A 17,756-nucleotide genomic window follows, 5' to 3' on the forward strand; every position below is an offset into this window, starting at 1 on the left:
TGAAATTGAAATTGATAACGAAATGAACAAGCCAAGCCCAGCCCAGCCCGAGTGCACAGTACACCGGTGATGGTGTGGTGCCATCGTGTATATGATTAGACCCAGCTAAAGCGACGCCTTCAATTACAACGCTGGCAATTTTATTAACGTTAATTTTCGCTCAACGTTGTGTGCGGTTATCATCTACCTGCCTACCTACTCTCTCGTCCTCTCTCCTCATCGTTGGATTTAAAATTACCTGCGGTTGCCTGAGTGCCTGGTTCTGATGGCTACGCGAAAAGCCATCTCGTTAATTTAATTTTTATTCGCCGGCAATCAGTCGAACGTATTGTGTAAGATGAGCCACATGCAGTGGACGTAAAATGGCTCACGATATATATGCTCTCTTATGGCTGGGAGATTTTTTTCTATCTCGTAGTACGTAGAGATGCATGTGTGTTGAGCTTTATTCTCTTTACACGCCAATTTAATTGGATGGCTTGTAGAATTTTTCTACTTTGGTACGTGGATTAGATTTGACAAGGGTATGGACTCGTAAAGTCCAAATACCAAGTAATTGCTTCCGTGACGGATGCCGAATGCTATAAAATTATTATAAAACTTTCGATATTTATTCGTTCGGACGTTGAAGTATTGTGCACGTTTTAAAGAAGTGATGCCCTGTACTTGTCGTTTTCCTATATATACTCGAGATGTGGTGGACATTGGAGCAATTTATCAACATGGCGGAACCGTCATCCATTGCTTTAGATGTTATAATTCTTCTTAATAACAAGGTCAATAAAAATGACCATTTATAATACGCGGCCAGTTATGAAAGTCCTCGTTTTTTTTTCTTCATTTGTTTATTTATTTTTTCATAAGCAAAGCACACCTTCGATTGTATAGTATTAGAATACGAGTACGCCTCGAATTACAAACGCGTAAATTTGTAACGCTTTTTGATTCGTAGTGAAAGTTGAAACCGCGATGGTAATTAGCCAAATTCTATGGTAGTGTTTTTTTTTTCTTCTTCCAGTCGTGTAGGTAGAATTTCAAAGCGCGAAATATACTTGTATAGTAAGTGAACTAAATTAGTGTCTGGAGGGAACCCTCTTAAGGAATATTTCTCTAGCAGAGTTGAGAGCTTTTTGTCGACAATAACGAAATATGCGATGAATATACGTAGTAAAGCTAAATGTGGCTTAAGGTGTTTGTTTTAATTAGAGGTATCTTTTAATGGTATGACTTTTATGACAAGTATTCCTATTCGCAGCTATAGCGCGGTGGTATTGTGTTTAGTTAGAAGTGCTTGTTAAGCTGACGAATGAGTGGTGAAGAGGAAGCTGAAATGTGGGTCGTGGGATTTGTGCTGGTGTGCGAGGGGGTTTCTTGCCCTGTCTTGTGCTGGAATGAAATTATTTCTTCTTTTTTTTAAAAAAAGTTTTTAATTTTTCAAACTTTGCTTACCATTTAAAATTTTTTTGAGGTTTCCAAGTTTTAATTTTGTGTTTAATTATTATTGTTTTCAAAAAAGTGTGTTAGAATTGGGTTCTGCGGACTTTCCTTTTTTGTTGGTGGGGGGGGGGACTTCTGCTGGATTCAGATGAATCCAGATTACAAAGAAAAAAAATAAGCATGCAGTCCTCTATATCACAAGTTTAATGTACTCTGATTTTTTTCAAAAATTGATGGATTTCCCACTTTCAATTTATCAAAATGGGACGACATTTCATGTTGAACTCAAAAATTGCGGTTATTTTCTTTTTGACGCACAAAATCGATCGAAATTTTAGCTCCAAAAATGAGAATTTTTGGCGAATTTTCGCAATTTGAGTAAAACATAGGTACTTGTATCTTGTGATACTTTGAAATGGATTAAAATTTCGTACTGGGCAGAAAAATGGCTCTGATTTTTACTTTGATTTCAAAACTAAAAGATCACTTTCAAATTTCAACTCGGTGGGTATGTTTTTGTTTTTTTTTCCACAATTTTTTTGAAATTGTTCATAATAATCGAAAAGTAGCACATTTGTGTTCTAGAATATCCCCTCAATTCGAAAAAATGATATCTGTCGATATTTTGGCATGATTATCACATAATTTCTTGAGAAGAAAATATTTTCAAAATTCAAAATCACCCAAAAATAAGCGATTTGCACATTTTCAATCGCTCAGTAGAACCCAAAAGTGGTTTTTGATTTTGTCACAATAGCCTAGGTCGACGCAGAGTATCAAATATTACATATATTTTGGAATTTGGATATTTTTTCCAAAACAGGTTTGATGAAGGCTAGAGTAAAAACCCACAATTTTTTAAAAATTTCTGCTTTTTGAGAGCTCATATCTTTCTTTCAGGGGCATTTTCGGAGCTGAAATGTTTTCTGACCGGCTTTCAACTCAAAATGAAAGTCTCTACTGAATGTGGTCAAAATCATCTAGCTTTTTTTGTGATCCGCCTCAGTAAAAATATTATTTTTGATAAATTTTTCAAAATACACTTCTGAGAAAGGTATTTCAACCGGCAGAAAAATTGTTGTTTCAGGCAAAGCTTAGCAGAAAGAGCACGAGAGGCTCAAAAATTCCAAAAAATCAAAAATTTTCCAAATTGACCCACAAAACTGAAGGCAACGTGGTTATTTTTTTCAAACAAAAGTTTACTATCCATAAGTATAATTACCTACTTTACTTGTAAAAAATTACTCACTTTTTTGATTTTTTTTTTTTCAAAAATGAAAAAAAATCAATGACATTTTAATATTTAAGAAAATCCATCTCTCATCAAAAATAATGTTTTTCCCTTTTGGATAGACTGGATTCAGAACCTGACCTCATCCAAAACACAACCTTTCTTACTCCAAGCAATAGGCTAGATTTTATTAATCACAGTAGAAGAAAATTCGCCAAAAAAAAAACAACTTGAATTTGAATTTTCCCAAAATCTTTCCATCACAACCCTATTTTTTGTTCAAGTACATCATTTCATTACAGTATAAAAAATCCATTTCTTATCCCATTTCTCTCTTTTCCGCCTTGTTCTCCCTCCACACAATTTCTATAGCCACCAAAATGTCTCAAATTCCACTGCTGAAAATAACCTCGTACACTGGAAATACTTCAACAATACTATGTACCACTTTCCCAACGTCTGGCTCATAGCTTCAACTTGCTGCAACTTCTGTATAGGTAGTGCGTATCACCTCGCGCAAAATTTATGGCAATTTACCTTCCCCTCAAAAGCCATCGTTAGTCGCATAAAAGCCACAAAACGACCCCGAATTCCGGCTCGTAAAGACGATATACACCGTATAGCGAGTCGAGTTAATATTTCACGAAATTTAATATTAATAAAAAAAAAAAGAGAAAAAATCCGCTTATCCTAAGACTTTATACTTTTGAAAAACGCTAATAACACCCCTCGAGCATTCGAAACAGTCTTAATTCGTTTTCGAAAGTTTTACCGGCGAGAGTAACTTACTACCATTTTCGTTGTACTAAAATGCTATGCCTCTCAAAGGGAAAACCGTATCGTCCGCGCTGTGTAAGTATATATACGTATACCACAGCCATATTTAGGGTACACGAGAAGACCGGGTGCGCTGTGAATTCGTCCCATGGAAGCTTTTCAATTTTACGAGGGCATTTAGCGGGTGAATTTTTTTCCCCAACATCGTGCACATTGCACTTGCTGTATAGGTAGTACATGGGTATTATAGTATAGGTAGCAGATATCCACGTAGACGTTTGCTCGTATATTTATGGTGGTTGGTTACTGGAGTAGGTATATAGATTTATAGTGTACCTCTGTCGTGTATGTACTTTGGGTGCAATTGTACAAGTAGAACACTTGGAGCGTCGCGACGCTGGCTGGTTACTTAGGAGACGAAATATAAACAAGTAGCTTTTAATTGTTGGTCCTCACGCGTCGTGTCGTCCACAGAGGGTCATTAGGTTCGATAAACGAGCGTGTGCCGTGGAGTTCTGCACTGTATCATCGGACCTTTCTGGCATTGTACATGTCGCAGATTAGGTAATACTCGTACGACATCGTTTATCAACTCCATTACATTTACAACGCGTAAACGACGTTATTAAACTTGTCATCTCGAAGTACAACCGCTTTAAATCATCGGATTCGCAATTATTGCGCTAATCGAATCGACCACCAAAAAGCTTTTCGGTGTGAATGTTGCCTCGTGTGTGAATATGTCGAAATTTTCATTTTCAACTTACTTATTATAGCGTTTTTGCGAAAACTGGAGAATCCGAAAATCTGCTGGAGGCTCCAGAACAGTTTAAAATCATCACCAATTGACTCAGGAGATCAAAATTATAGAATATGAACCAAATTTGAGTTTTTTTTTGAAAACTGGAGAATTTGAAAATCTGCTGGAGGCTCCAGAACAGTTTAAAATCATCACCAATTGACTCAGGAGATCAAAATTATAGGATATGAACCAAATTTGAGCTTTTTTTCGAAAACTGGAGAATTTGAAAATCTGCTGGAGGCTCCAGAACGGCTTATTTTAATCACCAATTTACTCAGGACATCAAAATTATAGGATATTGAACCAAATTTCAGATTTTTTTCAATAACTGGAGAATGCGAAAATCTGCTGGAGGCTCCAGAACGGTTAAATATCATCATCAATTGACTAAGGAGATCAAAATTATAGGATATGAACCAAATTTGAGCTTTTTTTCCAAAACTGGAGAATCCGAAAATCTGCTGGAGGCTCCAGAACAGTTTAAAATCACCACCAATTGACTCAGGAGATCAAAATTATTGGATAAAAATCAAATTTCAGCTTTTTTTCGAAAACTGGAGAATCCAAAAATCTGCTGGAGGCTCCAGAACGATTTATTTTAATCACCAAGTTACTCAGGACATCAAAATTATAGGATAGTAAACCAAATTTCAGATTTTTTCGAAAACTGCAGAATCCGAAAATCTGCTGGATGCTCCAGAAAGCTTTAAAATTATTACTAATTGACTCAGGAGATCGAAAATATAAGATACAAACCAAATTTCAGCCCTTTACGCCAATTTGATCAAACTTTGATTTTTTTAAATGAGAAATGAGCCTTTGAATTTTTAAAAATTCACCAAAAATCGAAAAATGAATTTTAACCCTTGAAACTCTCGCTGGTGGTGTATCTTGGGGTCCTTCTTCGATTTCCCGTTGACCGATTTAAAAATTTTCATGTCAGTTAGAATCCTTTTCTTGTTAATGACCATATCATGGAGCTTACATTAAGAAGTTGAAAATTCTGAGAGTAGCAATCATCCCTCAACTAACAGTCTTTCTGCACTCAAGCACATTAGATTAAATCTGAAACAAGATGTCACGTTATGGAGAAAAAAAATACTCGTTAAATTTACCATTCGTGTTTATATTAGAAGAGAAATACGTGTTTAGCGACCCAATATGTGAGCTGGTTGGCGTATTTCTCGATAAAATATCATCGTATATTTCTATTACGTATGTATGTGTACTCGATGAAATTACAAATTAAATTTCACAGCTTGAGAATTAATCTTACGACGCGAGAAGCAAGACGACCGAAATTTTTACCAAATCCGGCGCCACCTAGTTCATTTCGTATCAGTACCAGACGAGAATATTTTTGTTGCCAAGCGCTCGAAATTATAATTATTATTTTAAGCGGAAAATTATATAGTTAGCGAACAGATAATCCGTCGTTCGAATGAGAAAGTATACTTGGCGTTATCTTTTTCGCTCTATACTCGCGTTCGTCTTGCTTTTTTGAGATACAAAATGAATTACTCTTGGAAAATTATCATCTAGAATAAATTTTTTTACGACTTGTAAGATTATAACATAAGTAGTTTGCAGACGCGTAAAATTTCATATGATTTTTTGTAAAAAATTCACTTATTCGCTGACGTAAGTTACCGTTATAAATGATATCGAGTTGGAAAAAATTAATCGATTTGAACACGACGACCAGAAGAATGTTAAGTGGTCAATGCAAATCCGTCGTAATGATGCGGTAAATTATGGTGAATTTTGAGGTCGATGTGACGATGATGGTGAGTGAAAATATTGTGAATAATTGAAGAGATTGTCGATGAGTGCATCGCTTTTGGTTTTATTCAGATGGAAACTTGATTGTAAAAAAAAAATGAAATGGTGTGGTCTTTGTTTTATAATTGCTTTCGCTGGTATAGGAATAGAGAAATTGTTGAGTTAGGTAGTTTGTTGGAAAATTGGTCGATTGTACTATAGCCTGGATTTTTTTTTGTGATTTATTATTCGTGTTGAGAAATTTGTTGATAAATAATTCGGTAATTGCGATTATAAAATAATAAAAGCTATGAAAAAAACAATAGGGGAATTGTCGTCTAGAAAAATATAAGTTATGGTATTTTAAATGACTAATGATAACAATAAATAAACGAACAATTCTCACGATTAAGTATATTTAGGTATACTTACGAATATACGAGCAGGATGCGATGCCATGACGACAAAAAAAAACGAACAGAGATGACCAAAGGAGGACAACACACAGCACTGATCTCGTATCGTGCATGGCAAAGAAAATTATATTTGCCTACCTAAAAATGGCAAAATACTAAATTCTCGATCCAAATACTGGACTGAACGTTCGACTAGCACGTAATTAAAGCGTTGGAAAAATGTTTCGCAGAAGAGATATTTAATAACGTAGTCGACGATGGTAGCTGGCGTCTAATTTGACCCACTGACAGAATGATATTGGCTTTAAATGATTTCAATTGAGTGGTAAATAGTTAAATACTAAATACGCGATATTAAAGTGGACGAAACGAACGTGTTGTTTCATTTGGAATTAATAAAACGTCTTCAACTTGACCCATATTGTCCTATATTGCTCTGGTATACTATGTAAATCAGTGCATATAAGTGAGGCGAATTTCGTACGTTGATTGAAAATGGCCAATGATGTTGTTTTCTTCGTTGTCAGAGTTTGAATTTGAAAAATGAAGCGAAATAAAATGTTAGTTCGAAGATACTTAAGTGCCTATCGAATGCTGGATTTTTTTCAGTGTTCAGAAAAAAATCGTTGGAAAGATTGACATAACTGAGAAAAAAAAATGATAGAAAATAATTTGGTACTTGGATTAATTTTGGAGACTATTGATTTTTGTGACAAAACGTTTTTGAGGAGGGTAGAAGAGTTTAAAAAAATTAGTTGAAAGCAAAGATAAAATATTTTTTAGTGCGAAAAAGCATGGGGTGCGATAAGAAAAATTAAAGGAAGAAATTTGAAAATAGGCCTATTTTGACACCATATTGACCCTTTTTTCTAAAAAATATTCAAAAAATTGTTCATATCCTACCGAAAGTTAAGCTTTCAGGGTGTCTACCAGGTAGTGAAAGTAGTGAAAAAGTAGTGATTTTCAACAATTTTGCTTAAATGGTAGTGAAAAATGAAAAAAGCAGAAAATCCGATTTTCCTCGCAAGAAAAATTTTTTAAAAAATAGCTCATTTGTTGATTTTTTTGAAAGCTTTTGCCCTCGCTTCCCTCGGGCTATTTGCTCTTCTTTTTCAATATAAGTAAAAAACTTATTGTTCAGTTCGAAGTTTCAATCAGAAAAATACTCCCTTACCTCCATAAAAAAAACTTTTTTTTTACTTTTTTTTTTTTTTGGGTGTTTGTAATTACTTGATTATTACACCCGTCGTATGGGATTTAAATCGAGTTGGTAAGGTCAAGTTTTTTAATTAGATCTAAGAATTTTTTAATTTCGGAAGGGTCGTCTGGTATGAATAGGGATCTTTCGTCTATTTGTAGGGATAGTCTGTGCTGATGTAAGGAGGGACAGTGAAATAGTAAGTGTTGGACAGATATAAGTTCTGACAGGCAGAACTGACATGTGGGTTTTGGGGCCTTTTCATAGAGGTGATTGTGTGTGATTTTTGTGTGGCCAATTCTCAGTCTGGTTATAATGATTTCTTCAAGTCTGTTTAAGTGGAAGAGGTTTTTCCAAGGATGGACTAATTTTTTATGTTAAAAGAGCTTGTTTGTGGTTTGGAGGGACCAAAAGTTTTGCCATTCCTTAAGTGTGCTTTGGGTGAAGATAGATTTGAGGTCGTCAGCTGTGATAAATGAAAGGGGAGAAAGGGTGGTGGCAGATTTTGCATTAATATCTACAATTTGAAACATGAATTTTTGAAAGCTTTCTTTACCTCGCTTCACTCGGGCTCGTTTACTTTTTTTTTCAAGTTTGAATTTTTTTTAAAAAATTATCATTTAAGTTTTAAAATTTTGAAGCAAAAATTATAAACTTCTTCATTTATCACCCAAGAAAACAATTCGTTTTTAAACCCTTCAAAATACTAATTTTCAATAGATTTTTCGAAAAAATTGTATATTTTTTTCCAAATGTTGTTCAAATTTTCTATCAAATTTTTTTTAATTTTTTATTTTGAAAAAAGTTCTATTCGCCCAATTCTATTACAGTAACAAGAACCTCAAAGGTGAAAATAAAATCAAAAAATTGAAATAACAAAATTATATTCTTGACATCCGCTTGCTTGATAAAAATCTCGGGATGTTTAAAAACATTGGAAAAGTGAAAAATTTTAATGTAAAGTTTTGCCTCTTCCACCTCCCCCCCCCCCTCTTGAAAAATCCCAAGTGCTTAAAAAACGTCCTGTAAAAGTCTTGCTTTTTTATTTTGAAATTTTGCTGGACTAGACACCCTGAAAAATCACTGCTAAAAATTAAAAAGAAATCTTTCATCTTTCATATTTGAAAGAATTTTATTCTCGAAATATGCAGTTGATTTGTTAATTTTTCGAGTTCGCTCATTTTGTATTTTTAACATGTACTAATGAGAAATTGTAACAACTTGAATAAATGTTGCAATCGTTATAAAATCATTGAATTGATTTCAAATTGATGAAAACGTGTACTTACTCCAATGTAAAAAATTACAAAGTTCAAACAAGAAAAAATCGTTCTTGTGGGAGGGGGGAGGGGGTAAAAATATTTTGGAAGGCAGTGATTTTTTTTGAAAAGTAGTGAAAAAGGTATTGGTGATTTTCCCCGGGAAAAAATGGAACAGATCTAATTGTATCTGATCATATCTAATGTGATCAAATTAGATCTAAAAATTGATCAACATAGATCAGATTTGATAAAATTATATCTGAATGTTGATCAATCTTAGATATAAATTTGTCCCATTATATCTAGTCATATATATTAAGATCCAATTGGATCTAAAAAGCTTGAATCGTATTTCTTACAAACATATCTATTCAGATCAGATTTGATCAAATTATATCTGAATTGATCTCATTATATTATCTGGTCAGATCTATGAAGATCCAGTTGGATCTAAAATGTTTTAATCATATTTTTTGCGGACATATCTATTCAGATCAGATTTGATCAAATTATATCTGAATAGATCTCATTATATCTGGTTAGATCTAATGAAGACCCAGTTGGATCTAAAATGTTTGAAACGCATTTCTTGCAAACATGTCTGTTCAGATCAAATTTGATAAAATTATATCTGAATGGATCTCATTATATCTGGTTAGATCTATGAAGATCAAGTTGGATCTAAAATGCTCGAAAAGTGTATCGTTTTGGCTACTCGCAGATAAAGTCTTGAGCAGAATCCTATATAGGGTTCAAGGCTCAAACTTCCTAATTAACTTTTCATGGTTCCATCTAAGTAAAATTGATCGAGTGAAACTTTGCTGTTGAGAATTATAAGTTTCATTATTATTATTCGATCTACCCATTTTTTGGAGACAAACTACATATTAAAGGGCGAGGATCCAAATTAAACTAAAACACTTCTATATGTAAATGAATAAAACTGAACATTGACCAATAACATGGTTAGATCTAACTAGATATAGAAAATGTCTCTATCTAGATAGATCTAACTGGATATAATTAGATCAAATTATATACAGTTAGATCTATCTAGATAGAGACATTTTCTATATCTAGTTATATCTAACCATTTTATATATAATTAGATCTAATCCATTTTTTCCCGGGTCGGCCAAAAAATTCCGGTAGGCACCATTTTGGGGGGGGGGGCGAAATCAGTTAGTGTAATTTTTCTGTAGAAATCTAATTTTTACAACTTGAAGTGAAATATGGAAAAATTAAAGCAAACTGTTTCCTTCTGCTCATCGCGTGTTGTTTTTTCCATGCATGCAGAAATCTGTTAAAATGGGAGCAGCTGCAGAGAGGAAATCAAACCATTGCTTAATTTTGAATTTCCCACCCATAATAATTTTTGAAATCGTAAGTCGAAAAAAAAATTGGAAATGGATTATTGGAAGTAAAATTTTTACAAAATCAAAATTGTCAAGTGGATTTCAAAAATTTGTTTACAGATTTTTATTTTCACCCCCGCTTTTCCCCGTCCTTGCTCCAAATTTTAGGCTATTTTTTTAAAATTTAGCATGAAAACTATTTATTGGAAAAAATGTGTGACAAAAAATAAAGTAATTAGAAAGTGAAAACTGTTTATTTCATTTTGTTACTTTAGATGTTTACCAAATTTTTTCAGTCGAACTACTCCCAGAAAAGATCACTTTTCATTTTTGAAAAAATTGAAAAACGCTTCAAAATGTGAATTTGACTTAGTTGATATTTTTTTGAATTTTCAGTGGGTATTTCCATTTAATTTGAGAAATTGTTTTATGTTTTTTAGAAGATTTTTTCCCCAAATAAGTAATTATCTTCAAATTGTCGAGAAGTTGAAATTAATTTTTCCCTTTTTTGGAAAAGAAAAGTGACAGGTTTTATTCCTTTTAAAAATCGTTTTTTTTTAATGTTTTAATTTTGTTTGAGAAATCATGTAATGTTGTCCACCTGTCTCATTTACCGACATAATGATCAATTCGATTACATTTTTCTTAAGAAGGTCTATTTTTTTCGAATTTTTGCTAAACTTTTGTTGACCTAGAAAGTTGCATCTTCCTGTAAAAAAATGATCAATAAAAAAAAAGTATAATGAGTTTTTTCACCGGTTTCATTTCCCAAAATTAGCGATTAACGTGCAACGATTTTTAAAACAATTTTTTCCCAAATTTTCTTTTTATATCAATAAATGCACTTCTTCTCATCACTTTTGGACCAAAAAGTGCATATTTCATAGCAATGACTCATTAATTTTTTCAGCCCTCAAAACACAGAAAAAAATCAGCAAAATTCGACTCGCCCTATTGTTTGCGTAGGTACGATTGACAAACGACCTTTCACCAGTAGAACCAAGCATATAGGCGAAGATTAAATCGTCGTCGTACTTTTCGACCTTTATTTTTTTATCACGGGTTCTCTTTCTTGTTCTGTCGAACAGTTGAAATTTGTCATCCGCAGTTACCTTTGTACTTGACGTGCTTTTGTTGCTGGTGACTTTATAATGGTGCACTTTAACCAAATGCTGAATGGTGGTATAAGTTTTTTGCTTTTCCGTTTTCGTTTTTTTTTCCTTCTATGCATGAGCATTAAACATTAATATGGAGTATTCTAGAGCCGGATTTGGATTTAAAAGTTAGCAAAAGGAAAAGGAAATTTTCGCTCGGGCGATCGTTGTACTGCACAAGTCACGACGATGAAGCATCCGCGAGACGCGAATCATTCGCGACCGAACGTCACGGACTAGCGCGTGTATACGCAAACGCGCCAATATACTGTCGAATGGTCTCCGGTCTCGACAGTAGGAAAACACCGGTAGTTCGTGGTATATCGTCTATTTTATCGGTACGGTTTCCTGGCTCAAGATACACGTCGACGACGTCGCCGAAGACGGAAAACCCCTCTCGAGAATCGGAAATAGTCCTCGTGTTAAAATTGCGTATTCGCGATAGTGTGATAATGGTGACGTAAAAAAATCCACGAGCAGTGTTAGTGACCGAAATTTTCAATTGATTGGAGAAAAAAATATCCAAGATGCCTTCGCCGAGTGTCGATTTGTACTCGATGAGAAAACGAGAAGACAAGACTAGGAAGAAAACCGGTACCAGGGGTAAAATGTTTTCGGTTTTCCTCGAACATACAAGATGCTATATTCCTTTGAAGAAAAGCTCGCCGACAGTCGAGCTAAAAAGGGTTATTAGCTGTAGTCGAAGATACGCCGAAGTGGGCAATAAAAATAGAAATTATCGGTGAGTTAGTTGCTCAGTTCAACGTGTTTGTGGTTTTTTTTTTCATCATTATTATTGTGTATCCGAAATTGAAACTGGTTGGAAATTAATTTCCATTATAGTCGTCGATTGACCAACTACCGTATAATACTTGCATTTTACGTACATTTATTATTTTGTTTATACCTACGTACGTACGAAAAGTATGTTGCTATTTTGTTACGATTAGCACATTTTAGTGCGGTTGTAATAAACGGCATTTTAATTGCCAACAATTTGCTTACGATCGCCGGTGGCGACTTAATGGGCAATCAGTCGAAATCGTGATGTCAGCTAATGCGAATTCTTATACGCTCATACCTACCTATAGACCTAAATATATTGCAGGCATTTTGTTATGTTGCATATGACGAATTTATCGCATCGTCAGATGAATTTGTTTCGCACATTAGTACCAAAAATTACGTAATTTTACTATCGAAGCTTCTATCCTGATGTATGTAATTATTTTTTACTCGAAAATGGAAGCTAACCTCGGAGACGGTTCGATTTGTGTATTTTATAACGAGATTATTAAAGGGAAAAAAATGAAGGAAAAGCAAAGAAAAGATTATGGAATTTTTTTCTTCCTTGTGAAGATACTCGAGGGTTTTCAAAGGGTGCTCGAAGTTCGAAGAGAAAAATTCACCATCATCATCATGCGGGTGTACTTTATTAGTTTATTGGCTCTTTTGAGCAGTTGATTGTATTCTTACGTACGTATTTCCAAGTCCAATTAATTGAATATAAGTCGCTTTGCAGAAGGGGATTCGAGTTTTGAAGATATTTTTGATGCTATAAAATGAGCAGTCTACCTTTGAGGGGAGAACGAGGAAGTTTAGATAATGATGATTTAAAAAATGAACATTCTCCATGGATGAGTCATCTGGTACTTTTAATAATCGAGGAGACTGTTTCAAATTATATACTTTTACTGACGTGCAAAGAAGAAAAAAATCAGAGGAAAAAATCAATTAATTTTTGTTCAGTTTTTTTTTTCAAAGTTCAAGAGAAAAAACACGATGTTTCAGATGTTTTAACAATATTTCAATTTTCAATATATTTTAACGCTAATAAAACAGAAAAGTCTATGGGGTGATATAAAAAGCTTTGAGGGCTCTCTCGAAGCTTTATGAAAAAATAAATAAATCGTTATGGTAAGTATGAAAGAAGTAAAATTCAAAACTCGAAGCCCGTCGAAGGTCGTATTATTACTTAGCAAAATTCTCTCTCTGGTGATAATGAATATAGAAAACGTGTTTACGTTTTATTTTATGCGAGTATATTAATAAAAGAATCGTTTCTCGAAACAGAAAATCTATTGAAAACACCGCAGCCTCTCACACAATGAAGATGGAGAAATAATTTGCGTAATTTTGCAAACGTTTAAGTATAATACTATAACCATAACTGAAAAAGAAGCCGAATAAAAATCGCCTCTCATCGTAAATAGTGAAGTAAATTTTATCGACTTTTTTTTACGACGATTGGACAAAGTAGAACACATTCCTAATGGCGAATCTTCCGGTTTTGCCAATTTTTATCGCGTTCTAAATATTTTAGTATGTCGAAGGTATCTTTTGTGGATGGCTATAAAGTTCAATAAAGTGTATTTTTCTGTGTACTATAGGTTTGATTGATCCCTTGTTATTGAGTGCGGAATGACGATTTTTGAACGAGAGGGGTGTTGAATTGGTTGTATATATCGGTGTGGTTTTATATGAATTTAGGTGTACTAGATGTTTTGGGTATGTTTGATTTAAATTGAACTATATAATATGTGTTCTATGTACTACGATACTTATTTGATGTTTCAAAGCAACTTTAGGAAATAGGATGAATCGAATCGTGTATATTGCGATGGAGTTTATTTGCTGTATGTCCTGATTATTGCTTTTTGATAGCGAAATGCTTTCTCTTATGCATCAACGATTCCAAAATTGATGTTTTACGATGTGTGGTTATCTGGAGATGGGATATGAGGGCAAGTGCGAGGGAGAATAGAGGTTATACCTATTCTGTGTTCTGTATTTGTCGCTTCGTCGTTGCTTCTAATTTTTTTTTTGACAATGTTGCAGCTTGTGGAATTTTTTAAAATTTTTATAAGATAATTTAGGATTAAAAACGACATCTAGTTATTTTTTGGAAAAAAAATGGTGATGATACTTCGGAAACTTTGTCACAAAATAGCTGCTCAAAGTCTTAAAAATGCCATAAATCATCGAAAAATCAATTTGAAAAATTCTATTGATTTCTCATCGTTTCGTTGGCTAGAACACATCGCAAGGAACACAAACCTTCGATCTATCTTTGTTGGTACAAATTGAGAAAATCAAAACACCGAAAAGCACATTTGACAGGGTGTCTAACAGGTCCTACTGGTCCTATTAGTCCTACTAAAGTCCTACTTTTTTTTCAAAAGTCCTTTTGGTCCTACTTAAGTCCTACTTTTCAACAATTTTATGCAGAAGTCCTACTTTTTTTCAATTAGATCTTTTAAAACTTTCAATTTTTCCCCTTTTTTCCAGAATTTTGAGGCTCATTTGTTGACTTTTTAGATTTTGAATTGTGCATTTTTGAGAGCTTTCGCCCTCGCTTCGTTCGGGCTATTTGCTCTTCTTTTCCCGCATAGAAAACTTATTGTTCTAATTCAAGAAATGTTCAAAGTTTGAATCAGAAAAATAAACTCCTCCCTCCATAAAGAAACGTTTTGTTCTCACTTCTCAAAACATGATTGAATTTTTGCATTCAAATACCATCGTTTTTATGCCTCTCGGAATACTGATTTCTGAGAGCTTTTGCCCTCGCTTCGCTCGGGTCTGTTTGCTTTTTTTTTTATCTTGGATTTTACAAAAAAATAATATCATTCGAATTCTATCGTTTTTATGCCTCCTAGAAAACTAATTTTCAAAAGCTTTTGCCCTCGCTTCGCTCGGGCCCATTTGATTTTCTTTTTACATTTTCCATTTTTAACAAAAAATAACATTCAAATTTTAAAATTTTGAAGCAAATAGTACTTACTTAATATGAAATATTTACAATCAAAATTGAAGAATTCTGGTTAAATTTGATTTTAAGCGAACATGATGTGATGTTCATCAATTTTTAAAATTGATAAAGAGAAAATCAAACAAAAAATTGAATTGAAACATTATATTTTATGGCGTTTGCCTACTTGTTTAAATAAAATCACAAGGTGTTAGAAGTTAAGAAAAGCAAACACTTTTTTTTACAAAAATTTGGCCAAAAACTTGAATGTGAATTTTTATTTCCTCCCCCCCCCCCCCTAAAAAATTCCATGTGTCCGAAAAATGACCTGCTGAAAGTCCTGCTAAAAGTCCTACTTGAGTCCTACTTTTTTATTTTGAAATTTTGTTAGACACCCTGTTTGACCCTAGAATGAAAAATCGAAATTAAACCCTCCAGAATTGGTTGGAGAAAATATCATTGGAGCTCAGAGTTTCGAAAAGTGCAATGTGGGGGGGGGGGTCGTTTACCCTTGAAATGATGAATGAATCCTCAAAATAGGGTTGAAGTCTGAAATTTTAAGAAGTGCCAAAAGAGTGTGAAAACTCTGTCTCTTCTGGAGAATCTAGTTTCAAGTTGTAGATTTCCATTTGAAAACATATTATTCGAAACTTATTTATGAATTTTTTTTTTAGATAATTTGAAACCTTCGTCCCCCTGTTTCTTTGAAGGTAAATTTTTCGAAAATAGGTACTCGAAAAAAAAATAGATTTAATGACTCAAAAGAGAACCTTTCTAAGTGCCCACCTCCATTTTGAAACAGGACCGCGATTTGTGGAAAGAGGGTGATCTTAAACTTCTCCAACCAAAATTTCAGCTAACCAATTCGATTTTTGAATTGTTAGTAAATTTAAAAAAATAATTCAAAATTGATAATTTTTGGCAATTGCTTTATTAGAAAAATATTTTCGCTTACCTATTCAGAAAGTTATTAAAATTAGTCCTGAAGCTAGTATCAACTCCTCTGAACCAAATGCCTCCAGCGTGATTCTTCAATTTTTCAACATTTTAAAACCTCCTCAGAGAGAGTAAAATTCAATTTGGAAAGCTAAAAATCGAGTTGTGGTTTATTCTTTACTCAATCCATCAATTTTTCTGAATACTTATATTTTTTGGATCAGCATATTTTCGAGGGGGAAAATTCAAAAAATTTTAGCAGCCCAGATTGGTTTTTTATGTCTTTTGGAGAATTTGAGAACCGCGGTGGAGGCTTCAAAATGATCAGAAATGTTGAAATTCAGCTCAGCGAAGTTGATATTTGTTTTCAAATTTAATTTTCACTATTTTTTAAAAATTCGCCAGATTTATTTCAAAATTCAAAAACGCATTGAAAAGGGTTTTAAAAAGTTCGGCTTGAAAAGGAGTTTTTTTACGAATATTTGAAATCAAAAAATTTAAAGTTTGCGAAAAAATACGATTTTTTGATTTAAAACATGAAAAAAAGTTTTGATTGGTGAAGTTGACCCATTTGATACCTATTTTTACGTATCACTTTTTCATTGTGATGAAATAAACTCATCACATAAAATCAAAAATTCGAAAAAATTAAAGAAATATAAACCAAATTTTAATTTTTTTGCTATGAGTGTAATTTTTATCAACTTTTTTATGAAATACGTCAGAAAGGTCAAAATAAGACAACTGAATAAATTTAAACTTTTTTTGATGTTTGAAATTGAGAATTGAATTTTTTCGAATTTTGATTTTTTTGTGAGGAGTTCATTTCATCGAGTGACAGGGGTTTTTCAACTTTTTCAACGGATACGTAAAAATAGCGGTCAAATGGGTCAACTTTACCCATCAAAACTTTTTTTCATGTATGTATGTTTTAAATCGAAAAATCATATTTTTCCGTAAACTTTGAATTTTTTAAATCGACTTTGCGACTAGTGCCATCCCAATTTTTTATTATGTTGTTCAGCATGAAAAGTGGTCCGTAATATATTTTTTTCAGAATTTTCGAGAGTCGGAGCGATATGAAAACTACTTACGTTTTGAAACTTTTTGAGCTAATTTTTTGTACGAAAAAAAGTCCTTCGGAAAGTCTTGTCACAGGAAAAATTTCAAAAAAATCGTCGACCCCCCCCCCCCCCCAACCACCATTTTTTGGTCGAATTGACGTGGAATGACCCTAAAACTTAATTTTTTGACCCAAAAGACTAATTCACATTTATGTTTTAAAATTTTTTAAAAAGGAACCTCAGAATTTGGGAACATTTTTCTTGATAATAAAGTGAGCTAAAGATACCTACGTATTACACCATTTTTTTTTCATTTATTGAAATCTTGTTTCAAAGGAATGGAGCTTGGGGGATTCTGTCTTATTCTTATTAGAACTTTGATCGCAACGAAAAAGATTCCAATTTCGCCGAATTCCACGAGAAAAGTTTACAATCGCAATTATAAAATTTGCTTTGACCAAAGCTATACTTTTCTTTCATTAAATAGCCTCGTCGAAATGTTTTTGGTTTCATCAGTAAAGAACCTATAGGTCTCCTTCAGCCTGTGAAGTTCAAACCGTTCCGTTTCGAAGAAGGAAAAAAGGCAAAATACCATTTCCTGTAACTTGTATTTTA

At 33.3% G+C, this 17,756-nt stretch overlaps 1 protein-coding gene across 4 annotated transcripts in view; it reads left to right on the forward strand.

Annotated features, from left to right (window-relative positions):
* spri (sprint) overlaps positions 1 to 17,756 on the forward strand; it is a 201,822-nt gene that overhangs the window by 106,436 nt on the left and 77,630 nt on the right. The window contains exon 1 of one of the 4 annotated variants that reach the window (XM_065349198.1): positions 11,686 to 12,135. The exons of the other annotated variants lie outside the window; for them this stretch is intronic. Within the exon in view, the coding sequence (XP_065205270.1) occupies positions 11,921 to 12,135 (215 nt within the window). The 5' untranslated portion in view covers positions 11,686 to 11,920. Of the gene's footprint in view, positions 1 to 11,685; positions 12,136 to 17,756 lie in introns of those variants that run through there. 4 annotated transcript variants of the gene reach the window in all.

This window comes from Planococcus citri, chromosome 2, assembly GCF_950023065.1.
Source record: "Planococcus citri chromosome 2, ihPlaCitr1.1, whole genome shotgun sequence".
In the NCBI taxonomy this organism is placed as follows: domain Eukaryota; kingdom Metazoa; phylum Arthropoda; class Insecta; order Hemiptera; family Pseudococcidae; genus Planococcus; species Planococcus citri.